Source organism: Pseudomyrmex gracilis, unplaced genomic scaffold (assembly GCF_002006095.1).
Source record: "Pseudomyrmex gracilis isolate BER0280 unplaced genomic scaffold, ASM200609v1 scaffold_232, whole genome shotgun sequence".
NCBI classification, from domain to species: Eukaryota; Metazoa; Arthropoda; class Insecta; order Hymenoptera; family Formicidae; genus Pseudomyrmex; species Pseudomyrmex gracilis.
In genome coordinates, this window is record NW_018020816.1 from 120,294 (window position 1) to 146,774 (window position 26,481).

Genomic DNA, 26,481 nt, shown 5'->3' on the forward strand with positions numbered 1-26,481 from the left:
CCGCCATCTTAACTCGTTGGTGTTATCGACATCTAGGAAAAAAATGCTATATCCTTTAATTGTACGTTTTCGTACTATTTCTTGAGTATGGCATTAAGTTTTTTTCAACTACTCTTACTCTAGCGAACTCGAAAGCAAAGTAATCGACGACACTCACCTCGAGTATTTAGTTTATCTTAAAAACTGATAGTCATCATCTCTATAGTTGTGTTTTTCAATAATGAAAATACGCTTAAAAAGAAAATACAATATACTTCCTGTCAGATGAGACATTTGTACAACTGTTTGTAACATGAATACTGTTTAAGTTATTTCCGATAAAAAATAAACAACGAAACATTTATCTCTAAGGAAATGCAGCGAACGGTGCAGAAAATTGGCGACCAGTTTTATATATACATACACATATGTTATACTATTATTAATTTTTGTACATTAATACGAACTTGTAAATACACACGCATATAATAAAGCTTTCGAAACTATTTATTGAATACTTTAATAATGACAAGTTACGATTGTTTTAAATGTTATATATTATACAAAAAAACGGAGTGGCTTGTCTGTGTCTATTAATAATTATCTATTAATAATTGTAAATAAAATCACACGCGTATGTGCTCGGTGTCGCAACAATCGTCGCGATATCGCAATAATCGTACGTATATGTACAATGAAACCAGAGCGCAGCTAGCTTCTGCCACTTCTGCTTTGCTGCTACAAAAATATCCTCTAAACGTCGACTTTACCTACTCGCTATCTTTTATAAACCAACCAATTTATATCTGCACTCGATTGCTTGTATCGAGTAAATCTTGCTCCGCAGGCTGATGTGATACAGTCGGCGCAAGAACGTTCTTCATTATCTACCTGCAATATAAAATATGTTGAACATTTATACTGTTTTATCAAATTTACCATTTATTTATGTGTGGAAGAGCATTCGGAGTTTTATTTACGAATTTCGTGAAAACCGAAGAGAACAGACCTTTTCGAAACCACCATCCGTACAATAGCGCCAATGTTGATTACTTTCTCTGGATGAAAAAAAAAAAAAAAATAGTGTTTGGCGATATTTTTGTGACAACACACGAGTTGCCAAACATTCTCCTCTAGATTTTTATTTTTAGAACACGTGCGAATCGAAAAAACATTGTTAATTGTTATCTAGTGCGAGCGATGTCTGACTTATTTCCGTCCTTCTCTCTCCGCATCGTTTGTTTACCAAAGCTCTGTCTTACTCTTATAAAAGTGGGGGATATCTAACAGTCCATATAGCTACATATAGTCAAAGGTTACCGTTACGCGGCACAATACGTGGCTCTGCCGCCGGTTTGACGTATATCATCCGGCGTCGGTGTGTTGCTGACGACAGAGATGACGTTACCGATGCAACTAACCTACCGTAATCTCGAAAACATAATGGTGCATCAAACATAACCGACGACTGGTAAATCTTTGGATTGGGAGCGCACGATGAGCAAGCAAGTCGAACCGTTCGAACGCAACTCGTCGCCGGCTCGCCCGAGATAACGCGTGCCTTAAATCTTGCTGTCGTATATGCTTGCCTGGTACCAGGTGACTTATTCGGAGGCGGACGTGCGCCTCGTCACTAGATGCTTGTCCACCTGTTACAGGCTGAGGGATAAGCTGAAGGCTCTTCGGCTGAAGAAATACTGTTCCTATCGCAATAATTGATCAATTACACACTAAACGTATAATATTGCATTTTCGAATACTACATCAGAAGCGTTTCTTGTTCGTAAAACTATGCTAATAAAACCGATGTTGCTAAAAACGTGCTATCAAACGTATATAAAACAAAAAATTTTAATTTGAAACGCTTTTTTTCTTGTTGGCAATCAAGCTATTATTAATATTGATAACAAGTTTTTTGTAAATTGTAAAGTTCAGAATATAATATATGTATATACATATAGAGCTAAGAAAAATATGCGCGATATGTAAATGTCAATTACATTATGTTTCGCAGTAATTTCTCGCGCGCAACGCGATTTGCTGTTCGATCGGCTCCGTTTCTCATTCGCGCAACGCGTTATGAGAATATATGCAAACCTGCAAAAGAATATATGCAAACCCGCTGTAACTGCTGGGAACGTTTCTGCTCTGTACGAAGAACCGTTATTTTACAACACTCTTCGCAATTTACCACTAATGTTGCAAAATTTACAAGATCGCGGCTGATTTTCTCGGCTCCGCCGAAGCTCAACCTCGGTATGGCCGAGCCGTCGGATCCGGTCGGATGATATTATTTCAGCTAAGCCGGCCGAGTCGTCACATCGTTGATAAGAGATATTCCCGCACGAGAACAATAGACAAAATGTTAATTGTTGTTAATAAAGAGTCACGTATGTTGCTGTTGCAACGGCGAGCAGAGCCGCGGAAGAGGCTGCACCTGTACCAGCCGTGCGCAAACACACCTGAAACCTTTGACCTTTTCATCGACGCTCGCCTCTCCTGCTCGCCGACCATCGATCTCTCCACCCCTTCGCAGCCCTTCGTCAACTGCAATTTCATCAAGCAGTCCTGAATTCGACGATGTTTCTGAAAGCAAAGTCACGATCGATTGCGATTCGACGTAATTACACCGAAAGGGATACATTCGCGTCGATATCACGTTGCGATTCGGCTTTTATAGCCACATGGCTATATACAACACATGAGTGAAGGAGCACTCTCGAGATGCGGTTTGATATTGTTGAAACCCGAGTAAGTACATTGCCGCAAGATACACAATGATGTAATATGATTTGCGACACAGTTTTGCTCCAAACTTGTTGTATAAAAATATTACGCGTCTTTCTTTAGTTGCTGTCTGATTCCGAAAAATTGAATTCGATGACTTTTTATCGAAGCTCTATCTCTCTTATCCGCGGGCAGATTTGTTCTCGATTAAATATAAAATTTAACAGCCTCGATATGCAAAAATATATAATACATTTTAATAAACATTTTTGTGTACAACTGTTTTGTTTTTGAAATATTTTTCTCGCGGGTTCTAACGCGACGTTGGTCCAGCCCTGGTGTTTCGCATAAACGCGCTTATTTTCGCTTTAATTACGAACCGCAAACACAATGTGACGCCTTGTAAAAGTCGGACGTCGCGTTACGAGCGGCGCGGGTTTGGCCCGGTCCTTAATAGCCATCAATCATTGCCGAAATTCGGCAACGCGTTGGACAACACGGGCGGCAGGATACCATCACCAAAGTAGAGTTCGCCGGGACTAACCGGGCTCGGAGAGCACGGAGACAGGGGGAAGGAACGAGAGTGAGACATGGAACCCGTTCGATACTTCCGAAAACTCGGTCCCGACCATTCTACGCTCCGCTCGCATTCACATGAGTTCCGTCGCGTCACCAACACTAACTCCAGTCCGACCATCGAATGAATAAAGTGGTCGGAAAGAAGAGCGAAACGATGATTACTTATAGATATAAGCATCCCAAGTAAGATTTTACACACATACATACGTTCATTGAAAAATGCGATTTGAAATTATATGACAGAAAAATTACTTATCTCATTTGATTCAAGTTTTGCTCGAAAAGAATCTTCGTTTTCAGAATGGCTGAAGATCGAAGACTTGATCGAGCGCGAACCAAACTGCGAGAGATCTGAAAAATTTTTGTTTTTCCATTACAGAAGATGAGAAATTTCAAACCAGTTCTTTTTACTTACATTTTTCGAAAGCATATTTTTCCAATTTCTTACGAATCTTTATTGTAGAATCAATCTATGTGCCGAAGGAAATAACAACTTGAGATCTCGATATTTCCTGAGCGATCGTTCGGCTCGCGACGTCTACAGGTTTCGAGAGCGCGTCGGAAACTGTGAAAAGTACGTCCGAGTGGATTTCAATTAAAAGACGAAGAGTGAAACGTGATTACGCCGTTCCGTCTTCATCGTTCGATGCAACGAGCGGTGCAGTTGAAACGATACTGTCGGCGAAGCGGAAACGTTCCAAGTTGGGGTCAGAAGATTAACCGGAGGATCAGAGGGCGGGAAAGAGAGAGAGAGAGAGAGAGAGAAAGAGAAGCCGGCTTTGCTTCCGTTAGTCGGCTCGGGAGAGCGTGTAATTAGATATCGAGTTTCGCGTTCAGTTTCTACGACGAATCTATATCCGGCTTCAAAGCAACGTCCGCGAAACTTGCTGCCGGCCCGCTCGCCCGTGTCACCGGAAAAGTTTGCGTCAACACTTAATTGGAGGGTGTATCGGATACGCACTGCAAATGCTATTTGCATTTCAAACGAACCGTCGTCTAATGACACGCCGGCGACATTCATTTGCCTGCATAAATCATGTCCGGATCCGGAACGGGAGACGCGCGCAACCTCGCAATCGCCGAGAACGTCCTGCGTTTCCGGCCAACTTCGTCGTAAGTTGTTCCTAAGAGGGGAGACCACTGCCGTGTGTGTACCGTGCAAAAAATTACCCTCTCGCGCACACGCGCGAACTGCGCAAACTGCAACGCTTCGGTCGCGCGCGTGTGAACAGAGGATATTGTCGCAAGTACATACATACGTACACATATACATACGTATATAAATTTATATATATATATTTGTTTTCATTTTATTTATACATATGTATAAATAAAAGCAATCATAGTTTTTACGCGAGAAATATGTGCCATGAGATCGTATTCAGCCGCCTCGTAATATACAACAAGAGACAAATGAGCGCGAGAAACAGCACAATTAGCTCACCTCACTCTAAATAAAGAGAACGGGCAGACAAGGAGAGATATAGATACGTCTGTCTTACTCTCTCTGACAAGACGACTAAAAGACGCGTAACCCTTTCCGGCCAGAGTAACAGCTGCGAGCGGAATTTGGATCTCGCTACCCTCTTAAGTGCTGTGTAAAACTCTTTAGTCTGCTGTAAAAAATATATTCTGATTAATATAACGATTTATACGTACGTTGACACACATTTGCCAATATGTGTACGACTTATTTCGCAAGCGTCGTAAAAATTATTTTTTTTTTTTTCAACCGTAAAACCACGAAAATCAAAAAGCGTAACGTGCGAATTGGAACATCGTAAATTCGAGCAGAAATCACAAATCTAGTAATCGCCGAAACGTGACGAGAAATTCGAAATGCAGGCGTTATCGTGTAGCGTGTGACGAATTCACCGCTGTATAAACTTCTCAGCGATCCCGAGTGTTTATCTTGTGTTTTTGTTTTCTGTCTGCCAACGGTGATAAGGCGCCGGCATCGTCAGATCTCACGGCCGAACCGTATACACGTACTTACGCAATTTTCAAGTCGTGTGACGTAACGTACGTAATTGTTCGGTGTACATGTATCCGGCGAATATGCGAAACAAGAGTCGAAACATGTTGCGCGTTTACTCGCGCGTAACCGCCTTTTTTTGCGCACAGCCTTACACGAGGGTTTTTTTTTTTTGCTCCGATTTTTCAGGTTGCGCTTTTCCTCCTTTCAAGCATGAATTGCAAGAGCGGCGATGACGAGACGTGTAAGCGAAGGAACGCGACGTCCTTGAGTTATTACATCGCGAGCTTGCTCGTAACGTTGGAATATGCTCGAATTTGGCCCGACGGCGAGTCGTTCCCGTCGTGTAAAATATTGCTTTCATCAGGAGCGACAATTATCTTTATTTGCGCGAACTTTCTGCTCTTGCTCTCGGAAATTGCGGTGCTCACAATGAGATGCAATTTGGAACTGTTCGCTAATATCATTGGCGTAATTGGTATGCACGCCGTGGGTTTAGTAAAATGGTGCTATTGTATAAAAACAAATGGTATAATTGTTGATATGGTAATGACGTTAGAAAAATGCCACGTGCTCTGCCAGCGGATTGACAATAGCGAGGATGGTATGTCGATTTATATCTATTGTACAGTATCTCAAGCAGACTTTTAAATTTTAAATTTAAACAAAAATTAAGAGAGAAGAAACAAACATCAGATGACAAGAGTAACTTACTATTGATTGTGAAACAATTATTTTGAGTTTTTGATGTATAAAAAAACTAATTACATTTATTTATTTATAATATATATTAATATATTAATATATATTATTTTATTATGTACTATTATTTATATACTAATTATATATTGTTATAATAATACTCGCTTATATAATTGTAATATTACTCTCTTTTTGTTAGGATATCAAATATACAGAAGTCAAATGGAACGCGCTCGTCAATATTCTACCTACTTTATACGGGGATGGATGATTACTTGCATTTACGGCATTCTACACTGGTGTGCCAATCCATTATTCATCACATCATGGACAGAAATGGATTTTACGTCGAATCACACGTCGACAAAAAGAAACTTACCGTACATAACGTGGTATCCGCTGGACGTTGATAATATTTACAATTACATATGTTTGTATTCCATGCAGGTAATCGGCGGGCTATCTTCCGCGATTGGAATCGTTTGTTACGACAGTCTCTACGTTACCATACTGATGATTATTTGCGCACAATTCCAATATATCAACACGATACTAACGAAGACTAATTTTGATAAGTAATATATTGAATAACAATTGAATATCGATTGCTTTTAAAAATAAAAAATTTTCAATTGCAAACGTAAAAAATATTGAATTTGCAGTGTGTCAACACTCGAGAAAAAATTGAAAAACTGCGCGGACTGTCACGCAGAGATTATAAAGTAATATTCTTTCGTTACTAGTAGCTCTTTAAATCGTTATAATGTAAAATACTATAATGTAAAATTATAATTTCAATTGTGCAATTGTGTTTTTTTCACTCGAGTTCTTACTTACTTACGAACTTTTCTAAGAAACGTGTGTGCACTTCTAGATTTCTAAAGATGTTACAATCTTTCACCGGTCCGACAATGTTCGTGCAATGCATCGAAACGTTAATTGGCATTTGTTTAGTCTCATTTCAAACATCGGCAATTGTCGTGGTACAAATTATTCTACAAGATGTTCGATGATGTACAATGCACATGTGTTAGCACGTTTACAATGTGCACCGCACGTTTACTTTACATTCTTCTACCACATTCGAATAATAATTGAACTGTAAAATTCATCCCAATAGATAAACAAAGAAACTATTTTAATATTATGGTCATTGTTCGAGTACTTTATATGTCTCAATATTCAATTGTATTTCTTCTGCTTCTATGCCACTCGGCTCGAACATCTGGTTAGTCAAATTATGTAAAGTATATTATGTACAGCTTACAAAAAGCGAAGAATTCAAAAGTTAACATAATAGACTTAAAAGTGTTGAAAATAATATAAAAGTATCTAATAAGAAAAAAAATCAAGACGTATATGGAAATTGTAATTATTAAAACAATCGAAATTCTATATACGCAGGGCACGCAAATTTCGCATTCGGTATATTCTTGTGGATGGGAGCTTGTAAATGTTGAAAAAAAAAGAGAATCGAATTTCAAGACACAGTCGCAAAATCATAGTATATATTCTTTAGTGCAAACGATAATTTTACGAGCGCAGAGACCAATTGTTTTAACCGGCGGTCCATTTTACGCGCTCTCGTTGGAAACTTTTAGAGCCGTAAGTAAAATATTGCAGCAAGTTCTAAACATTTTGTTTTTATGCATGACATTCTAAACAATTCTAGGCATTTGCTTGTTAAAAAAAAAATATCTTTTATTCACGTTATAGATCTCCACGATGGCAGTATCAAATTCTGTATTTTTGCACACAGTCTCCAGTGCGAATGAATGAGCTAAGTTTAAAATAATTGTTTGTGTATTCTTATGTTTTTACAATATAAAAAATCACTTGTACATATAGAAAAAAAACCATTATTAATAATGATTTAATATTATTGATTATTATTAATGATTGAATGGTAGTTAATTATATTATTAATGATTGATTGTGGTAGTATCGAAACACCCGTGATAATCGATTAAAAAAACATGATATAAAATACTCTAATTCTTATCAAGAAAACCGTTTTTATGTATAGAAAATAGAACAATTGATAAATAAGCGTAAGTTGTTTCTTTTTTTGTTTTTTTTTTTTAATTTAGTTTTAATTTAGCCTGCGAGTTTTTTTTTCTTCAACGTTGTACGCACGAGTCTAGTAAGAACACGACAGTCGAATATGGTGGGAGAGAGAGTAATATGCGAGTGAAAGTACCGGCGAGAAGTGAGGACACGAGAGTGAACCAACCATCCACCGACCAATGAGAAGAAGCCCGCGCTTCTATCCGAGAAGCATGAGACGCGTGGAGCTCGCGCTTTACTAACTACGCCGCATGCTATCTTATCACGAGGGAATAAGTCTGTACGTAACAGAACAGGCGGACACGGCCGTCCTTGACACTTGGGGAAATCCCACGAGTGGACTCGTCGCGACGACGTGTCGGCCTCCTGCGCTCTCGTGCGAGCCTGGCATCCGAAAGTTGAGATTAGAATGCACGTGGTCATGGAAATGCCGCGTGCTTGCCGACGATAAAGTCGTCCGTCAAAGAGAGAGAGAGAGAGAAAGAGAGAGGGGATAAACGCGAGAAAAGGATAGAGAGTGAGCGATAATTGACACTAGTAGTCACACGCGTCGTCGAAGATGTGTCACTCGTAGGAAGATACACACACATACACGCGCGCGCGCACGGAACTTCCCGAGATCAATCGTTGCATCTTTACTCGCCGTCCAAGCAGCGTTGCTGCTTCCGTAAAAAAAAAATTTTAGTTTCCAACTGTGATTTATATATTATTGCTTAAATTTTAAATAATACATTTTTTTATCAGAAATATAAAGACCAACGAGAATTCAATATCTTTTATTATAGTATAAGCGAGTGATTCGTTATTTTATTCGTTGTTATCTTTCATATGTAAAAAAAAAACCATCTACGTATATACGTAGTATGTAAATTCGCTCAGGTTTTCGTCGACATACGTACATATATTCGCGTAGCTAGGTTCGCGGCTAGGTAGCCCTCGCGATTCTTGGCCCGACATAATTTCCTGATCGCATAACCGAACACTCCGAACACGTATTACGCGTCAAGGTCGCGTTACGCGTCGTTCCACGGTCGATGGTGTCGTCGTTAGCCGTCGAAGGTGGTATCGAAAAAGGTGAGGGCTGGCCTTTCGTCGTACGATCACGTCTCGATGCACACGTACGTATCGTTAACACTCGCCAAGACTCCTCACCTGCCCATCAAAAGAGTTAAGCCATCCACAACGGCCAACCATCGAGCAGGCGAGCATGCGATCGAGGAGGATAGTCGCCGGCTACGACGCCGCGGCTACGGATCTTGAGCTACGGGGAAAAGCGAGCGGCGGTAATAACTCCGGCTTTGCGTGCACGCGGCGCCGAAGTTACGATACGCGCGTTTACCAGCCGACGTTACCAACAACGCTCGCATGTTCTCTCCGTCGTTACTTGGCGAAACGTGGACGCCTTTCGGGAACTGTTTTTCTATGTACCTTGAAGTGTAATCTTGGGCGCGACCGCGATTGGCGTTCCTTCCGTATCGCGACGGAGAAGGTCGTGAGACCTTGACGAATTATGGTTTTGTTTAGAATTCGTAGCATACGTACCTTGCCAACTCGAGAACGTTTGCGGATAAAGCCGATACCTGTAAAAATGTTCGTTGAACATTTGTCTTCCCAACTGAAGCTAACGAAACTGCTGTAGAAACAATGCCTGTTTTCAGATTAACGCACACTTATATACACACAAATGTATATAAAATTTTATTTATATTTTAAAATAAAAGTTACATTTCGTATCCATTTTATATGATTGTTTAAACAAAACTTGCGTATTTGACTGAAATCAAGATGCATGAACTTTTAGTTGATATCTTTAAAATAAGAGAGAACAAACGTTTTCTTAATCGTCTTCGTCGCTACTTATTACGCGAGATGATTTAAACCGATGATTAAACTGCGCATTGGACCCTGATTCATCGTCATCGCTGATGATTACGCGATCGATATTTGCTTTAGTATTTTCATTCTTTGATGATTCTTTCTCGTCGTCGCTATCCAGCAGCCGACGTTTCTTACTGGACGGTTTATCCGTATCGGAAGAATCAGATCTATTTCTTTTGACATCGTCTAGAAAATAAAATTATAAAATAAAATTGTGCTGTGTCTAAATTGATTTGACGTAGTAAAACAAACGATAGATTTTAATTTTACTCGCACACGTTACTAACCGTTTGCATCATCGATGTCTCTTTCAACTTCCATTTCCGATTCGGAGGAATCATCGAGTATCTGTGCTCGGTTTCTCACTTTGCTTTTTTTAGTTTCTAAAATTTCAAATTATTTAGCAAACCCACGCATTGTACGTTTGAAATATTTATAATAATATTCTTACGGTTCTTAAAAATTGAAAGAGTTTTATTTAAAAATATTCTCGCGCGATAAATGATACAAATTCGTTCGTCGGTAAATTCAGGAGTAAAACAGCAGTCTGCTGACGCGGAGTACAGAGGGCGAGTACATGCTATCTTCTTCCCCTCGTTCAAAACCATAATTAGATCATAATATTATATCAACATATATATCCATATACCTTTGTTCGTTTCCTCCAAAACTTTTGCTGTATCACGTTTTTCCATATTTTTCGTTCCATCGCTGGTTTCTTTTTCGTTAATGTTTTCCGTAACTTTTGTTTCGGAACTTTCTTCGTTCGATTCTGAAAACTTTTCAGATTTCTGCGACAATAAAATCTCGGCACGCGATTCCGATTGCTTAGAAGTTGACGGTTTCGGTTCTAAAATTGATTCTACAAATATTTATACATATATGTATGCATATTTTACATCCGTGTAAAAACTTATATATTTTAATATATGTTGTGTATATAGATTTTAATTTAAAGACATTAAAATATTTATGAACATTTTAACATGTATGTATATTTATATATATTAATGATATGTTATAAACTGTGATTGCTTATTTATATTCAAAGACAGAAAGCGAGCGCTCTCTCTCTCTCTCTCTCTCTCTGCAATCATTTTAAAATTATTCTTGATATTATATTATGAAAAGAACTGTTAAATAATATAATAAAACTGTAAAAAATATAATACATATAATATAAAATAATATAATAAATAAAATAAAATATAATATAATAAAATTGTATGCTAACCTTTCGCCACAAAGAATTTTTTAACATTCTCAAACACGTCAGTGTCATCCTCACTGTCGTCTGCCTTTTCATCAGTGTCAGAATAATCCGTATGCGGTTCCAGTAGCGTTTCTAACAAAACATCTCAATAAATAACGTTCATTCAAAAGTTTCACTCGCTCTAATTAACTTACCACCGACTACAAACGTGCCCGCTAAAACATCGTCAATGAGCTTGCAACGTTTCTGAATAGTGTTCGTAAGCATATTCGACGGAATACGCCAATAAGATTCCTGGGCGTCAGCCGGTGGTACAAATCCTAAGGCGCGGAGGAGCTTTTGAAAACTCGGTGAATCCATCGCGGTCGCCGAGTAATCTGTCAGCGGCACCAAGGGTACGCCTTCGGTGCTTTCCTCGTCACGATCGTCCAGAACGTCTTGCAGGGATTCCCTGATCCATTCCAACGCCTCTCTCATGTCTGATTTATTGCGCGATTTTTTTCAACAGATTTTCTCACATTAATTTTTCTTTCGTATTTTTTTTCCTTTTTTTTTTTTACGATTAATAATTCAATTTTGCTCGCTAATGGAGTTGCTTACGTGTTATTTGTTGGTCTTTCGCGTTCTCTCCGACGATATTTATATTTACCGAGATAATATTTCGAGAGACAATTTCAGAGTGTAAAATGTATTTTTGCAACACACTGTCGGACGCATTATAAATATTATAAATTGCTGTGGATCCATTACTCGCGGATTAAAGGACGCGGGTGGATTTCGCATGGCTGGATTAAATTGATAAATTGCACAAAAACCGACTGCCGTTTCATTTTTTTTTTTTTTTTTTTTTTTTTTTGAGGGATTCGCGAAACCCACAACGTGACGTACTCGCACAGTGACCTGAGCGGAGAGAAGCCCTTTTTCTGACAAGTCATTATTTCTTTTTTTTTGCGTAATGGCTTCTGCAAATCATCGCCATCGTCCCTTTTCTCGGATGGACGCGAACATTTATCCTGCGTGGGGAAAACCGAGACGTTGCACGCGCCCCGTTTTCCAGAAGCGACAAGTGCGCTTTCATTAATCAAAAAAAACGCGGATGCACGTCGACAGCCGCGGGATGAAAGCCGTGAGAGGACAGCGGTACTCACCCTTGTCGATGACGTCCTTTAGGAGGCCGGATAATTGTGCATCCGTGTAAACGATCGCCCGTAGCTTCCGTCGCTTGTTACGCTGCTTCTTTTTCGTCGGCTCCTCGCTCCGGCGAGACGCGCCGCCGCCGCCGCCACCGCGCTTCGAGGATTTTCGAGTTTCTTCGCCGTCCTCGTCGCTGGCTGAACTTTCGGTCCCGTCAGAATTACTGGCAGCTTGCGTTTCCCACGACGATTTACCTTTGCGCACAATGCATGGAAACGATGTGAACCTTTCTCGGGAGCGGAGCGTTCATCAGCGTGTTTAAAGCGCACCGACCACACGCTGTGTCACGCGCGCACGTGTGTGCGTGTGTAGATGTGTACAAAGCATTTCACGTAACATTAAATAAATCTTAAGCGTAATACGTACATAAACATGTGCTCAGTTCGAAATGTGTATAAAAAATCTATAAATCCCGGGAGTTTCGTAAAGCTTTTCTTTGAGTTTTTGCACGACAAAGCACAGGAGAATCTGAAATTTAATTCTAATCCACAAAACCGAAAAAATATAAATTTATTTCCATTTCTGAGAAATATTATTTTTTAATAAACAGGAAATGAAAACTCTCCGAGTTTAATCTTCTCTTCATATTAATTCTCAAAAACAAAAAAAGAAAACAAAATTATTATACATATTATAATACAAATGTGTGTGTACGCTCGTATGAGGAGAAGAATATTTTTTGACAGATTAATTGCACATATACATATATACGTTATTCGTAACAAAAACACAATCGCATTTTCGCAGAGATAGTCCCATATGGCTAGCAAAATTGCATCAAAACACGACACGTTGAGGGAAAATGTTATTTCAAAGACACACATACGGCAAACTAAAACTTCTCGGCAATGCTTCATCTCACAGCTGTATATCTACGATATGAGCTATCTCAATGCATTGAATACAAATAAGGGATGAGAGAGAGAGAGGAAAACAATATCCATGATAAATATGAAATTCCTTCCGGCACCGTAATGGGAAGCTAAGGCGAGTGGTATTGGTACAAGAGAGCGGCGAAAGTGCGGCTGGAATTCGCAGTAGCCGATATTAAATAACGAGATTGATATTCCATGACGATATCATTATTGACTTTTATAACAGGCAGGCAAAATCAAAAGAGGGAAAACGCGAATCTTACTTTCTAGAAGATAATCTGAAACGGAAAAAGTAGATAACGCACACACACACACACAAGTTTGCTCCTTTAAAAGAGAATTTAAAATAATATTACACGCGGAAAAAGAAAAGGGAATAAAACAATGTTTTACGAATTCTTTACACATTTTGCACCTCGAACAGAGCTAAAGGATATGTTGCGTAATTAAAAAAAAAAAAGATGTTTAATAAAATATCTTCAGATATTTGAGAACTGTGTGTAAAAAATATAACGTCATTTAACTCTATATCAAATAAACTCATTCAAGTGTTCCCAAAGAACTCTGTACAGTATTTTTCCCATTGTTACTAGATACCACAAATATACGTGTGTATGTTCAGTAATTCGATATAGTTAAACCGCCGAAATAGTATCCGGTTCACAGCGCATTCCGATTCTAAATAATTTCTGCCACGCAAATTATCGCATAACTCGCGTGCAAACACAGAGATTTGCAACACTTAAATAATTGAATAAAAACACATACAACGAATGTTTATGTATATGACTATTTTTATACGCAATATCGATATCAACGTTTTCGAATACACACACACACGCACACGTATCTAAATTAATGTGTGTCTTTTGTTTCATCAATGTTGATTTTATCTTTGAAATTAATATCGCGAAAGAAAAACAAATTTTATAAATATCCACGCGATTTTTTATTTCAGCGATAACAAAAGTTTTCTTTCTGCAAAATGGAAATCAAAGAGCGACGAATAATTCGCGCACGAGCGAAACGAAAAATTCTCTTCGCGCTCGCTCCGGGTAATGCTTCTTGCGAGTAATGCGCAGCAGGAAAACAGAAACAATCTTACGAACACACGAGCAAACTTGTGTGTCTCCGTTGGTAATATCGACGAAAGGTCTTTTTTTCCTCCGTTTCTATACGTAAGAAATCGAGATGGAGAGAGAAAGTGAAAGAGAGAAAGAGACAGCGAGAAGAATCCCCTGTACAAATTGATCTTTGTTCCTTCTCACTTCCTACCTCTCGCTCCCTCCCGCTCCACCCCCGTGCCCGCTTTCTCTCACCGTTCCTCCCGTTGAAAACGAGTCGCTCTATGCAGTCGCCGGCAATCGCGTTACTAGAAGACTGATCGAATGGGAATAGTCGCGGAATTGGAGGATAGTAAGAAAGACAGATGCGAATGGAATGGGATAGGATTGGTCGGAACAAGGGATGCTTCAGACCGTGATCGTGATGAGGGCGGTAGAAACGAATAGGTGTACTCACCCCGGTTACTTTTTCTCGCTCGCTTTTTGCGCAGCTCCTTGCGATCCTGCGCCAATCCTAATTCCAAAAGCTTCTCCTTGATCTTCGGCTTGGGCCGCTTTATTCTAAGACCGGTGAAAATCAAATCCACGGGATCTGTCGGGGACACAGCGCAGTTACGATTTTTATGACGTCGTCAAGAAGCAACGTAGCGTCGGATGAAGGACAGATGGATGAAAGTGTTTTGTTTCCACGAGGGAGGATCGCGCGCACAAAGGAAGATCGAAACGATTGTCAGAGAGATTTCAAAAGAGGATTTAAACTTGAAATCAATTAAAGTTGACGAAGAGACAGGAAGCTCTTTCGTCTTTATTTTGCACGCGAGTGTATAAAATATTTACGCGTCACCGGATATTCCACTCTTGATATCATCTTGCTTACAATATTTGATTTTCTTTTTTGAAAATTACTTTTCACTTATAAAAGCGAGTTTAATCGTAAACCGTTTTAGATAATCAGTTCAAGTTGTGACATAAATTTAATTTGGCGAGAGAATTGTCTCTCTTGGGACTTGAAAGTTTTTGCGGGGGTTTTGTCTTCCCATTGAGAGCTCCAAGGGTTAATTGCGGAGTGAAAATAAAACAGGGGGGGAGAGAGGGAAAATAAAACACTTTGCGGAGATTTTTCGAAAGAAAGACGAAGAAAAATGCCCTTGACATTTCGCGGACATCTGAGAATTACACTTGGCGTGGAAGCAACTTCGAAGATTAAAAGTTATGGAGAGGAGACCCGGCGAATTCGTATGAAAATGAAACAAGTTTTACAAGACTTCCCTGAAAATGTCTCTGTCAGGAAGGATATTATTCTTCGTTCGTTCCAGCGGATTCGAAATTATTACTACAAGCAGCCAAGCGTGTCCGATGTTCGGAGCTTAATTAAATCCTAGGAATCGTTCCGGTGTTAACGAATTCTCGCACGAATTTCGCATTCGCGAAATATTTCAACAGTTTCGGAACGCGAGTAACCGTCTGGAATTAACGTTGGAAATTTACGACGAATTTCTATCGAGAAAATTTATATCGAAAATTGGGTTAAGGCCGTCGCCAGCGTGTATGATTTGGCGGGATAAATTACGAATTACGAAATACGTCAGTTACTACAATATGACGTACTTGGGTCTTGCGTAAATTTATATTACTGCCATCAAGCTGTAAACTTTGCTCTTTATGCCCGTTTACGTGTAATTAATACTTTTGCGTTTAATGTTGATAATAATTTAACGACAGCAGAAAAATTAATGGTCGGAAACGCGCACGGGAAGTAAATAAACAAAAAAAAATCTGAAAGTTGATCGTCTCCGACCTAATTTATATTAAAAAAAAAAAAAACTTAAGACAAAAAGCAATTAAAACTAAAATTATAAACGTTATAACAAAGAAAAATTGAGGAAAAAAGGGGCTGCTAATATAAGAAAAGAACTTTATAAGAAAATATTCTTCAAAGTTACCATCATCGTCTTTCAGCTGTGTCCAAAGTTCCGTAAGCTGGGCGATTTCTTCCTCGGACCATTCTTTAGGTAACCTCTTTTGTATCTCAGCTCGCACGCCCTAATTAATCACAAGATTTAAGAGAACGAGGTAAGTGCGTTGTTCGTGATGAAGATTGAGCTCTACTTTAAATTTCGCGCAAAAACACTCGCATCGCAATAACAAACACCACGATGTAATCATTAATTCTCACAAACGATAATCGCTTATGCAAATTAGTTTTAATGTGAAATAAAGTTATAGTCTTGATAACCATGTTTACAAAATCATTACGAAGTTTGAATGTAATATTGATATCTTCACGCACACATACACACAAATTAACACCTAACTATTCAATCTCCATAATCCTCAGAAAAGTACTCGGCGTACGTTTAATCTCCGCGCTTGATGAGACAAAGCGTCTCGCGTATTATCTTCGGAGGAGCAGCGGGTCCCAAGTCAGTAGGCGTATTTAAAAAAAGAAAAGTTCCCTCGTTTTCCAGTGATTACGTTCCACCCTCGACAGAGCTGAGGCTCCCTATGACCGTCCCTAAATGGCCGTCGGAGCAATATCGCGCGACTTCCACGGACTAAATGAATGTCAAATGAACACTCAGCTGTAGTCTCTGGTTCACTCATTCTCTTTCTCACTTTTCCTTCTACCTTTCTGTCTCTTTTTTTTCTCTTTTTTTTTTTCGACCACTCGTAGAGACGAAACGTACTCACGCATGAAATTATTCAAATGAAACGTTTCCGCGGCGCGCGTGGCTCTAAGCCTTTTCGCCGACGAAGATTTTGCAAAAGAATTGATAATATATCGAAGGAGAAACGTTTCCCTTGACGTGAGGGCCTACCCTCTTCGCCGGTGACTGCGCACTCTATGATTAATAGCAAATCAAGATCAAGGAGAAGGGAGAGAGAAAGAGAGAGAAAGAGAAAGAGATAAATAGATTTTTTCCCCTACCGGGTACCGTGGCTGGTTAACAGCGAGAGCCATTATCAAAGAATTAATCATGTTCCGAGTTTATATTTTAAGCAAAATAATTACTTGCGTCAGACGTAGAAGAAAATGAAATTTTAGCAACGACCTGCGTGAGAAGGATTGTGTACTTTGAACGCGGATCGTAAACAATCTCGATTAGCGTTTCGTTACAAAATAATTATTCAAGACTGTCGGATTTCGTCAGAAACGCGAACGTTTTTCACGCCGAACGAGAGAACGTTTTTTCGTTGAGTTCTTTTGCCACGTCTCGTCTTATTGCGCTTTGCAAAAAAAAGCAAAGCGCAATAACATCCGATAATGTGTATTGCATCGCTTATCTTCCGCTGCGTTCTCTCTTTTTTTTCTTGTTAGAGAAGCTTCCTTTTCAAACTCAATTAATTTCAAGTTTTAAATAAGCCGGCAACTAGTTAGTAACTCCACTGCCGCAATAAGAAGCTTGATTAACGCATTCCCATGGTTTATCACCGTATTGCAGCGTGTATTTTCCGAAGAAAAGAGCTATAACGGAAGAAAACAGAAACGCTATTCCGAGTTTAGTAAGATTAATATATCTCCCCCCTCTTTTTCTGTCTTCCTTGACCGTTCTTTAGCGGATGTTAATAATTTAAAAAAAAAAAAAGAAAAAAAAAGATAAACGTAGTTCCAGCTCCAGAGTTACGTATAATTTTTTAAATTACAAATTATACAACACACATTTGATATTTTTATTTTTTGTTTTTACTTCGCACACTATTCCCCGTAAGACAAAAGTTACACAATATCTGGAAACATTTACCACGCGCGTTTACAGTTTGACAAACATAACGGAACGGTCCCGAGTCACATTCTCCTCGTGTTTCCCGTATCCCAGAGCGATGCAAATGTTTATACGTATGTCGTAAGGCAGAAGGCAAACAAAACGATAGCTTTTCCCGAGCAGGCGCCGGTTTTAGGACCGCGCGAGTTGACGAGGAAGGATGCACACAGAGACATTTCCATGCTCGGAGAAAGGAAAGTGCTGGGCTGGGCGAGAAAGAAACACGCGGCTCACGTCGTCGGTGCGGCGTGGAGTCTCGCGCGGAAACCATAGGCGAAAGAGAAACGCGGAAACGGAGGAGTGGAAAATTCCACCCCCGTAAGGTATTGTCTCCGGAGAATTTACAGTTCCTGCAGCAATTCCCGGCTCCATTTTTTGCATATGTTTGCCCCGTCAGCGAAGGCAGTCTGGAGAAACTTATTTTCTAGGACGGGGCAAGAACGGTCCTCTCTTCCCCCCGTCTTCCTTCGAGGTCCTCGTAAATCATTGATCTTGGCAGGCGAAGCGCGGGGATTGCCGTGGGATCATACGGATGGACCGATTTTTTTTCTTTTTTTTTTTTGACACAATGGAGTAAAATCTTCGCGACATTTTTTTGCGACTGTTTTTGTTTCACACGAAAAAACGTTAGAAGTAATAATTCCAGGTTGTTTAAAAGAAAAATACAACTTACTTTAGAATTGACTATCAAATGTAGTTCCTTGAGTTTCTTGATGACGGTACGGCGCGTTCTGTTCTCGTTGATCAAATGGTCCAATAACCAATCAATCAGATCTAGAAATTTAAATAACATACGAGTGTTTCGATGGCCATTCATGAATGTTTACCTTGCGCTTTTAATATCAGTAAAAAGCACATTTATTATAAATAAAACGATATGTTGATTCATACATGTTTTCATATACGAAAACTGAACGAGTAATATAAAGAGTTTACCTTGGGGATATTTGTTAGTCTGATGCTCCATGAAGAGGGTACGCAGCTCGTCTTCTTCCGCTTCCGTCCAGAGTGCTCTCGAAACTTTCTTGTTAGTCGTTTCCGCGCTGTACCCGTCCATGATTTCTGTCGCGTCGCGGGTGGTCTTCCAGAAGAGCAGCTCCATGTACGATTTCCGGTTCTTCTGGGCGACTTCGGCGAAACGGTGGATTATGAAGACCGCGAACTTTTGGAGCTCCTGAGAAACATGGGAATATCGATTTTTCACCCGCTCGACGAGTCCACTTCCGTGGGTCATTACGCCCGATACAACGACGCAATAAAAGCTAGCTTGGCGGAATTTATCGCCAGCCGTATAAGAAAGAGGGAACTGGATTTTTATCGTTCGAGGAACGGCCGAAAAGTCTTATCTTGTATTCTTGTTATATGCGCGGGATAACCGATGAAAAAAGAGTGCGTCATGTTGAAGAGATATCGAAAAGAATATTGGATTAGGCAGTGTCAGATGTTACCCTCGCACGTAGAGAGACTAATGGTAGTTTTGTTACTTTCGCAAAATAAATAAAAACAAATGTGTCTAAACAACATATATATCTCGTTACTTTGTGATCGGAGTTTTTCGACTCGAGCACTTTTTGAAAGGTACGGAATATGGATGCCTGGAACAACATGGCTGGCATTTTGCAGTCCCAAGCGATTCGATGAAGCATTTTCAATACGTAATGATTTATCTCAGTCGTATTCTTCTCGAATTGCTGCAGCAACACAGCCAGAGCTTTGACGACTTTCACGTTGGCGAATCTTTAATAAACAAAATATTTATTTAGAAATGAAAGAAGCAACTAGTATTGTAATCACATCAGTCACATAGTGTAGCACCTGAGAAAAAATTCGTTCAAATTAAAGTCAGCCTCCTGGATAATGGTTTCTCTTTCTTCTTCTTCTTCTTCTTCGTCATCTTCGTTGTCTTCTTCCTCGTCTATTAAAACAATTATTTTAATACGTTTTGTAACGAGCAAACTGACATAAACAAGCTAGTCGATGTTTACCTGCTTCGTGACTTGCGGAATTTTCGATTCCATCTCCGTTCGTGCTTGTCGTGTTTTGCGTTCCGGTCTCCTCCACTAAAATTAAAACGCGAACCAAATAGATAAAAATATTGCCGCAGTTAAAAAAATAATAATTTTTTGATATTCTTTTTTGAACAACAGTTAAAAGCGCACATTTTTATTTTCAAAGTAATGTAATTCTATTTCCTTCTCGAGTGGAATTTCTGTATTTTTACTGCGTATTAATTCTGCGAAGAGAGTTGATAGTGATTTCGATATATATTCGTAGGTAGGAATGCATAAGTACCCCTTAAAATTACACCAACGGAGCGTTTTACATTATCACGAGAAGTTTTCGCCGAGCGAGTTGTTGCTCCAACTAAAGAAAGCTTTCCGTCGTCCGAAGAATTCAGTTTGTCCAAGTGACGGTGACGGTGCTATTTCAGCTTCAAGTTTTAATTGTCTCTTCTCCGCGGTCTGCTCAACTCGAAACAGTAATTCGAGATAAAATAAAACGCTCGTCCCCTGTGTTTTTATCTCGGATTTTTAAATGCCTCATCCTCGTTGATGTATTAAAAGTGTTAAAGGAAACTTTTACACTCCCCCATCCCTCCCCTAGTGTGGAATATCTAGTTCACCACGCGCCAAGTCTTTCAATAAATTCCTTAAAGAACTTTTCTTTCTTTCGTAGAGAATTTTTTCCGCTTCTGAATGGCTGTACAGAATAATTCGCAATGAGATGAAAATTCTCATGAAGAACGTTAAAGGAGAATTATATTTCGCTTTCAACGTTTCTCGCGACCTTATTATTAAAAAAAAGAAATCTCTTTTTTTTATTTTTATATTTCCTTTCTTCGTGAAAATATTTCGTGAATATTCCAAGGACTGCACGTTGCGCAATAAAAAAAAACAACTCGTACACTTTCGGCGTCGCTTTGTGTAACGAAGAGAAAATAATCTCGACATTTCTCAAACGTAGCTTAGCGAAAGAAAAAACACGACTCATGGGTCGACAGGATATAAAAATAATACATTCAAACAATTGCGCGGATTTAATCCAAGAAATTGTCGATTCGAACGTCAGCCGAGACGCGGAGAAGTCGCGTCAATAACTTGCAACAGCTCGTTGCGTTCGACTATCGATCGTTCCGACAATTTCTCGGCGAAGCGTCCACACGCACAATGTATTCCGCGACAGAGTGCGTATGCATGTGCGCGCGCGCATTTAGATGCACGTACAAAGGAGATCGAGACGTGGCAGCATCACGTGATACGGTCACACGATCTCATTAAGCGGTTGATACTCACGTTTCAACATTCTCCGAGCACGCAAATTGCATATTTTTTAAATTAATTAATCACACACATACACACATACATATTCATTGCTCGAAAAATAAAAAAATGCATTTCAATTTTGTTTTAAATTACAGAAGAATTCGAAGTAACGTCCTTAAATTTTATGCCTAATTTAAAGTCGTTTTTTCCTTTACCGTTAAAAGTCAGTTCTTTTTTAACGTTTTTCAGTTTTTGTAATAAAAAATAGTTAAATGTTGAAACTCTCCGCGAACTATTCTACATTCGCGCGCAAAGTTTCGGACGTTTTCCTTTGTTTTTGTATTTACGCGCTGCCGAACTTTTTCCTCGTTAGTTTCTCGTTTAGTCACTCTCTTTCTCTCTCTCTCCTCTCTGTCATCATGGCTCATTTCGTCGACCGATAGTACATTTACATGCGAAACAAGTGAACTATAAAAGAAAAATACACTTATTTCTCAAGTGAATTTCTCTCTCATCCTGAGAGAATTAAGCGCGAAAACTTGGGTCGACTCGGCGCGACGCAAGTCTCTTTGAACGATTACTCGAAGTGCGATATAACCTGTCGCATAAATTCCATTAACTCTCGAAGGGTAAGACAAGGTCGGACAGGCGATATCGATTTAATCATAATTGTATATTAATTTGATCGACGGCGCGTAACATCCGGATAACAATCTCTCGTTAGACTGGAGATTGCGATGCTTCTCCTTGCCATTAAATTAGGCATTATCATGGGCGCGAAAGACGAGGGGACGCATTATGCGATTGTATTACCTGGGTAATAAGTGTTGTCTAACGTACATAGAGTAGCTGGGTAAATGGGTTCGCAGGTGGTATATCAGAAGTTGGGGCGGTTGAAAATAACAGAGACGCGAAGACGAGAAGGGTGAGGGAAAATGGGGGAAAGGAGGGGTTAGAAGTGGATGGGTTTATCACGGCTGAGACCGTGAGCCCTGCTACGCTACCTCGATGTAATTTGTGAAGAGATAATAACCGTCGTCCACGAGAGCACCGTCGCGATGCTGAAGAATGGTTTTTGGTTTTTTATTATTTGCATTACGTATTGCATTTAAAAAAGGCGGTTTCCGGATGGAATTAAGGTCCGCGTCCATCAGCGAGTTTTGCCGACGTCGTCGCGGATTCGACGCCTGTAAGCGCCTTAACGCTAGAACGCTCAAAAATTGAATGCTATGGAAAAGAGATCTTTTCTATTTTAATAGCGTTTTGTATGACGACGACGACAACGACGACGACGACGACGACGACGACGACAATGCATTGCATTAAAAAAAGCGATTTCCAACGAAATCCGCGCTATAAATGATTTCCGTCAACATTGCGACGCTAATACAAGGAGCTAAAATGTTGATGAAAAAAAAAAAAAAAAAGATTTTATTGTCCAACGTATATTCCATGTGACAAAAACTAAAATGATGTTTTTTCCTCCAATCTTTAGTTTTGTTTCTCGCCAGAAGTTTCGATAAAGAAAGTACGGAGAAGTTTGTTTCCCATAAGCATCCATGTTTACGAAGCGAATAATTTTTCTCGTGAAGGATAGAGAGAGGCTAACATAGTAGACTAGACTAGAAAATGGAAGATTAAAAGATAAAATTTCCAACGAGGGGTGTAACTTTCCCGATAGAAAGAAAGTTTTAAATTTAAAAGGAAGCGCAAAAAGCAGCCGCCCCTGTAAAGCGTGCTTACTTGCAGTTTGATAAGACTTGTATAACCCACTGAGCGAATCAAGCGCGTGTAACCTGATCCCGAAATCGAACGAGACATGTTTTACCGCAATTTCAACGACGGATTCATTATTGCAAAGAGATTTCGTGTGCTTCGGGGATTTACGATAGCGTGGAAATCGCGGAAATTGCAACCCTTGATAACCCACGTCTCGTACGGAAATTCACTGATATCTTCGTGAACGAGAAAAATGCCCACGGACAACGTTCATTTTTCTGTAATTTCGAGAAAAAGAGAGAAAAACAACATAAGGGAGAAAGATGCTGACTTTTTCCCCGATCTTATCCTACATCGCGTTCGCTTGTTTCCTGCTCGTCTTGCTTAGATCGGCGAAGCGAAAAAAAATTGAGGCCGCCGCTGGAAAAAAAAACAAAAAAACTTTGTTTCGCGAGAGAAATGCACTTACACTTGCAAGTATTTTTTTAATTCACTCTTTGTGAAAAAAATATTTCAACAATTTTCTAACGTTAAATCAATAAAATACGTTTCTCAAATTTTGTTTAAGAAAAACGCACGTATAGCGCGTGTCAAAAATCTGTCATTAAATATTTCGGGTCAAGGAAAACCGAATATCACACAAGAATCATATTCAATACATTTCCTCGAGCGAAATGTCTTTTTTAACAAATAAAATCCAGTTGTAAGTTCTATACAGTTGGTAGCTTTTGTACATGTACCGAGTTGCATCTGCGATATATACATTTCTAGAGATATCTCGTCGTACGTGTAACGGACAGGATGAGAAATGACGAGCGAGAAGGGAGACGGCGACCGATCAAAGGGAGAAGAACACGCATTATCCGACGGGCATGCACGAGATAACAGGAATCTGTAGGGACGAGCAAGGTGTTTATGGCGGTTTGATGTCCTAAACTAGGTTCGCAAGCTGTGTCGGTCCCTCTGTGACGGAACCCTCGCGCAGAATTCGCCCCTTCTTTAACCAATCTACTCCTCGGCGTTTGTACGTTTCAGCTTGGCAGAAATTTCGGAATTCAACGGTCGTCACAGTCCGGCACTACTATTAGGCCGGTAACTACTTATTCAAACCGGATCGCTCGAAACGCCCACCTTTCTCGGCGGTTGTTGTTAACGCGATCACGTCCTTCCCAGCCCCGGGTACCCCTCGACCCCAATCTTCTCGCTGCTACCCCATTCTGACCCGACCTTTTTCTGTAACGATGCAGCTCGAGGAATCTCTCTTCTCTTCCAACTATGCCTTTCGCTCTTTTTCTTCTATCCGGCCTTCCTCCCCACATCTCTTCCCACCTCCGTTGTTCACGTTGTTTAGGTGCAGTTTTATTGTACCCCCAGGGTTCGTTGCCGCACTCCCGGAAGCGGCATGACGTACGCCGAGCAATTCCGGAGGAATGGCGGACGAGATCGCAAACATGGCCCCGTACCGCCGTATCTCTTGCGCATTTCGAAAGACTGATTTGTTTTCACACAGCGGGGAAACAAGAAAGAAAGGCGAAAAACATGAGAATGAACAAGAACACAATTTTCCCGTAATGTGCGTACAATTATATTGACAGCGTTTTTTAATTGTCAATGAGTAATTACCAATAAATAATTACCAAGTAAAATATTAATATCCAAAAAAAATAATGACCGAAATTAAAAAGCAAAAGTAAAGTATTTCGGACAAAAATTTTAGCTAAACGACGAGGATATTTGATCTACGATAAATATCAAAATCAGAAGTAATAATATTCGGACGGGCGCGCGGTATCAATTTATCTATTATTTCCGAACAATCTGATCATTGTCGCGCTCGTTTAAGCTTTCATCTCGTCGAATCGTAAGCCCGGGAAATTGGGATGGCTAGAAGGCACGCGGGCACGCATAGGAACGGAGCAGCCTATTAATTATTTATAGTAATGTGATATTGATCCGTCTGGCTACCTTCCACCGAACTGACCGCCGCTAAACCCCCGTTTCTACAGAGCTTAACATCTCCACGAATTACATATACATAATAGCACTATTACATATATCACTTCCAACAATGCGTACGGTCGTTCATCATTAAACCGACTTAACTGTTGTTCCGAATACTCGTTTCATCAATCAACCTATAATAAAGTCGATCGGCATAATAAAGTTTATAAAGTTAGAATATGTATTTTCGCTTTAAATTACTTTAATTCAATAAATCAAGTATAGAAAAGTGTGTTAACTATTTTTATCTCAATTCGTATGTGAGTATTAAAACAGTATCGAATTTATTTCCATTTATTTGCGCGATCAATGCTCCGTTTTAATAAAATACCACATTATTTTTTTAGAAAAAGTTATTTTATCTCCCGCGCAGTTGACGTTTCATTCTTTGAAATCATCATCACTGAAATCATTTTTTTGCTCAATACCGAGCAAACAGAATCCAGGCCCAATTTATAATCATATAAAGAGAGAGAAAAGAAACGAGCCAATTATCGCTGAACTTTGCAGTTACATTTCTTGACTAATTCGAAACCGATTTTCCGACACGGTACTTCCGCGCGCTTTTCGCACACTTTGAATCGTGACTTTCATTTCTGTTGTTGCAGGTGCGCTTTATCGTCAAATGTTTTTACATGAAAAGCGTTAGTAAAAGCGGCCGGGATTACAGCAGCAAGTGATTTTAACGAGGACGTTTTCGCCACTATACGTACGCCGCTAAGTAATCACGCGTTGTTGCGAAACCTCCCCTTTTTGCTTTTAGCTCAAATTAAAACTTCGCTTTGGAGACGTCCCAAATTGATAGACGTCACTTGTCTGGCAACGTGGCGACTCTAATATTTTTTCGCACATCTCTTTTCAAATACAAGCTGAATGTACAGCGAAAATACATGGTTTTATATAAAAGCCAAGTATTAACTTGCGACGAAAGCCGAAAGCAAGCAGTCTGAGATTACGCAGAAATCTCTAAAATGTAAAACTAAAGTGTTAAAAATAGATACATTTTTGCGCAACGGATTAAGATTTTATGGCTTACAAGGCAGTTTTCAGCTAGTAACGAAGTACATTAGCGACTTGATGCAAATATGGAAACAAGCTCGAAAGAGAGAGAGAGAGAAAAAGTGTACTCGGAAAACACTCGAGTACTTTACTCTCGCACTAGTCTCGTCTTCGTGATAATGACCGGAGCGTGTCGTACCGCGTTAGCTGTAGAAATTTCTGAAAAGCTTCTTTATGACTGCCGGTATGTTTGTTGGTATATTAATAGCGCAGTCGTTGAGCAACAGAAGATTAACTTTCCGCAACGCGTCATTTTTCTCTATTAAGAGAAGATACGCGTTCAAGTTCTTTAACGCGCGCGTCAATAAAATACCCGTACGCTTCTCTTTGCGTTAGCGTACACATCGCAAAAAAAGACAAATTTCTCGATGACGTTACGTACAATATGTCACGTTGCTCCGCTACAAGAGTTGAGGAAACAA

The 26,481-nt window shown here is 39.6% G+C and overlaps 2 protein-coding genes across 3 annotated transcripts in view; one reads left to right on the forward strand and one right to left on the reverse strand.

The window, feature by feature from the left end:
• Positions 1–5,473: 5,473 nt before the first annotated feature.
• Positions 5,474–7,741, forward strand: LOC109858987 (odorant receptor 13a-like). Its single transcript, XM_020436770.1, has 7 exons — positions 5,474–5,864; positions 6,162–6,537; positions 6,625–6,684; positions 6,837–6,945; positions 7,083–7,190; positions 7,367–7,567; positions 7,679–7,741. The coding sequence occupies exons 1-7, from the start codon at positions 5,474–5,476 to the stop codon at positions 7,739–7,741; spliced, it is 1,308 nt and encodes a 435-aa protein (XP_020292359.1).
• Positions 7,742–9,763: 2,022 nt separating this feature from the next.
• LOC109858988 (protein timeless homolog) overlaps positions 9,764–26,481 on the reverse strand; it is a 102,080-nt gene continuing 85,362 nt past the window's right edge. The window contains exons 16-28 of one of the 2 annotated variants that reach the window (XM_020436772.1): positions 20,003–20,077; positions 19,833–19,932; positions 19,556–19,754; positions 18,954–19,191; positions 18,691–18,791; positions 16,197–16,296; positions 14,711–14,845; positions 12,269–12,508; positions 11,315–11,599; positions 11,142–11,252; positions 10,557–10,757; positions 10,195–10,290; positions 9,764–10,093 (exon numbers count right to left, since the gene is read on the reverse strand). In XM_020436772.1, coding sequence (XP_020292361.1) covers positions 9,867–10,093; positions 10,195–10,290; positions 10,557–10,757; positions 11,142–11,252; positions 11,315–11,599; positions 12,269–12,508; positions 14,711–14,845; positions 16,197–16,296; positions 18,691–18,791; positions 18,954–19,191; positions 19,556–19,754; positions 19,833–19,932; positions 20,003–20,077 — 2,108 coding nt within the window. In that variant the 3' untranslated portion in view covers positions 9,764–9,866. Of the gene's footprint in view, positions 10,094–10,194; positions 10,291–10,556; positions 10,770–11,141; positions 11,253–11,314; positions 11,600–12,268; positions 12,509–14,710; positions 14,846–16,196; positions 16,297–18,690; positions 18,792–18,953; positions 19,192–19,555; positions 19,755–19,832; positions 19,933–20,002; positions 20,078–26,481 lie in introns of both variants that reach the window. The other variant, XM_020436771.1, reaches the window with a different exon arrangement.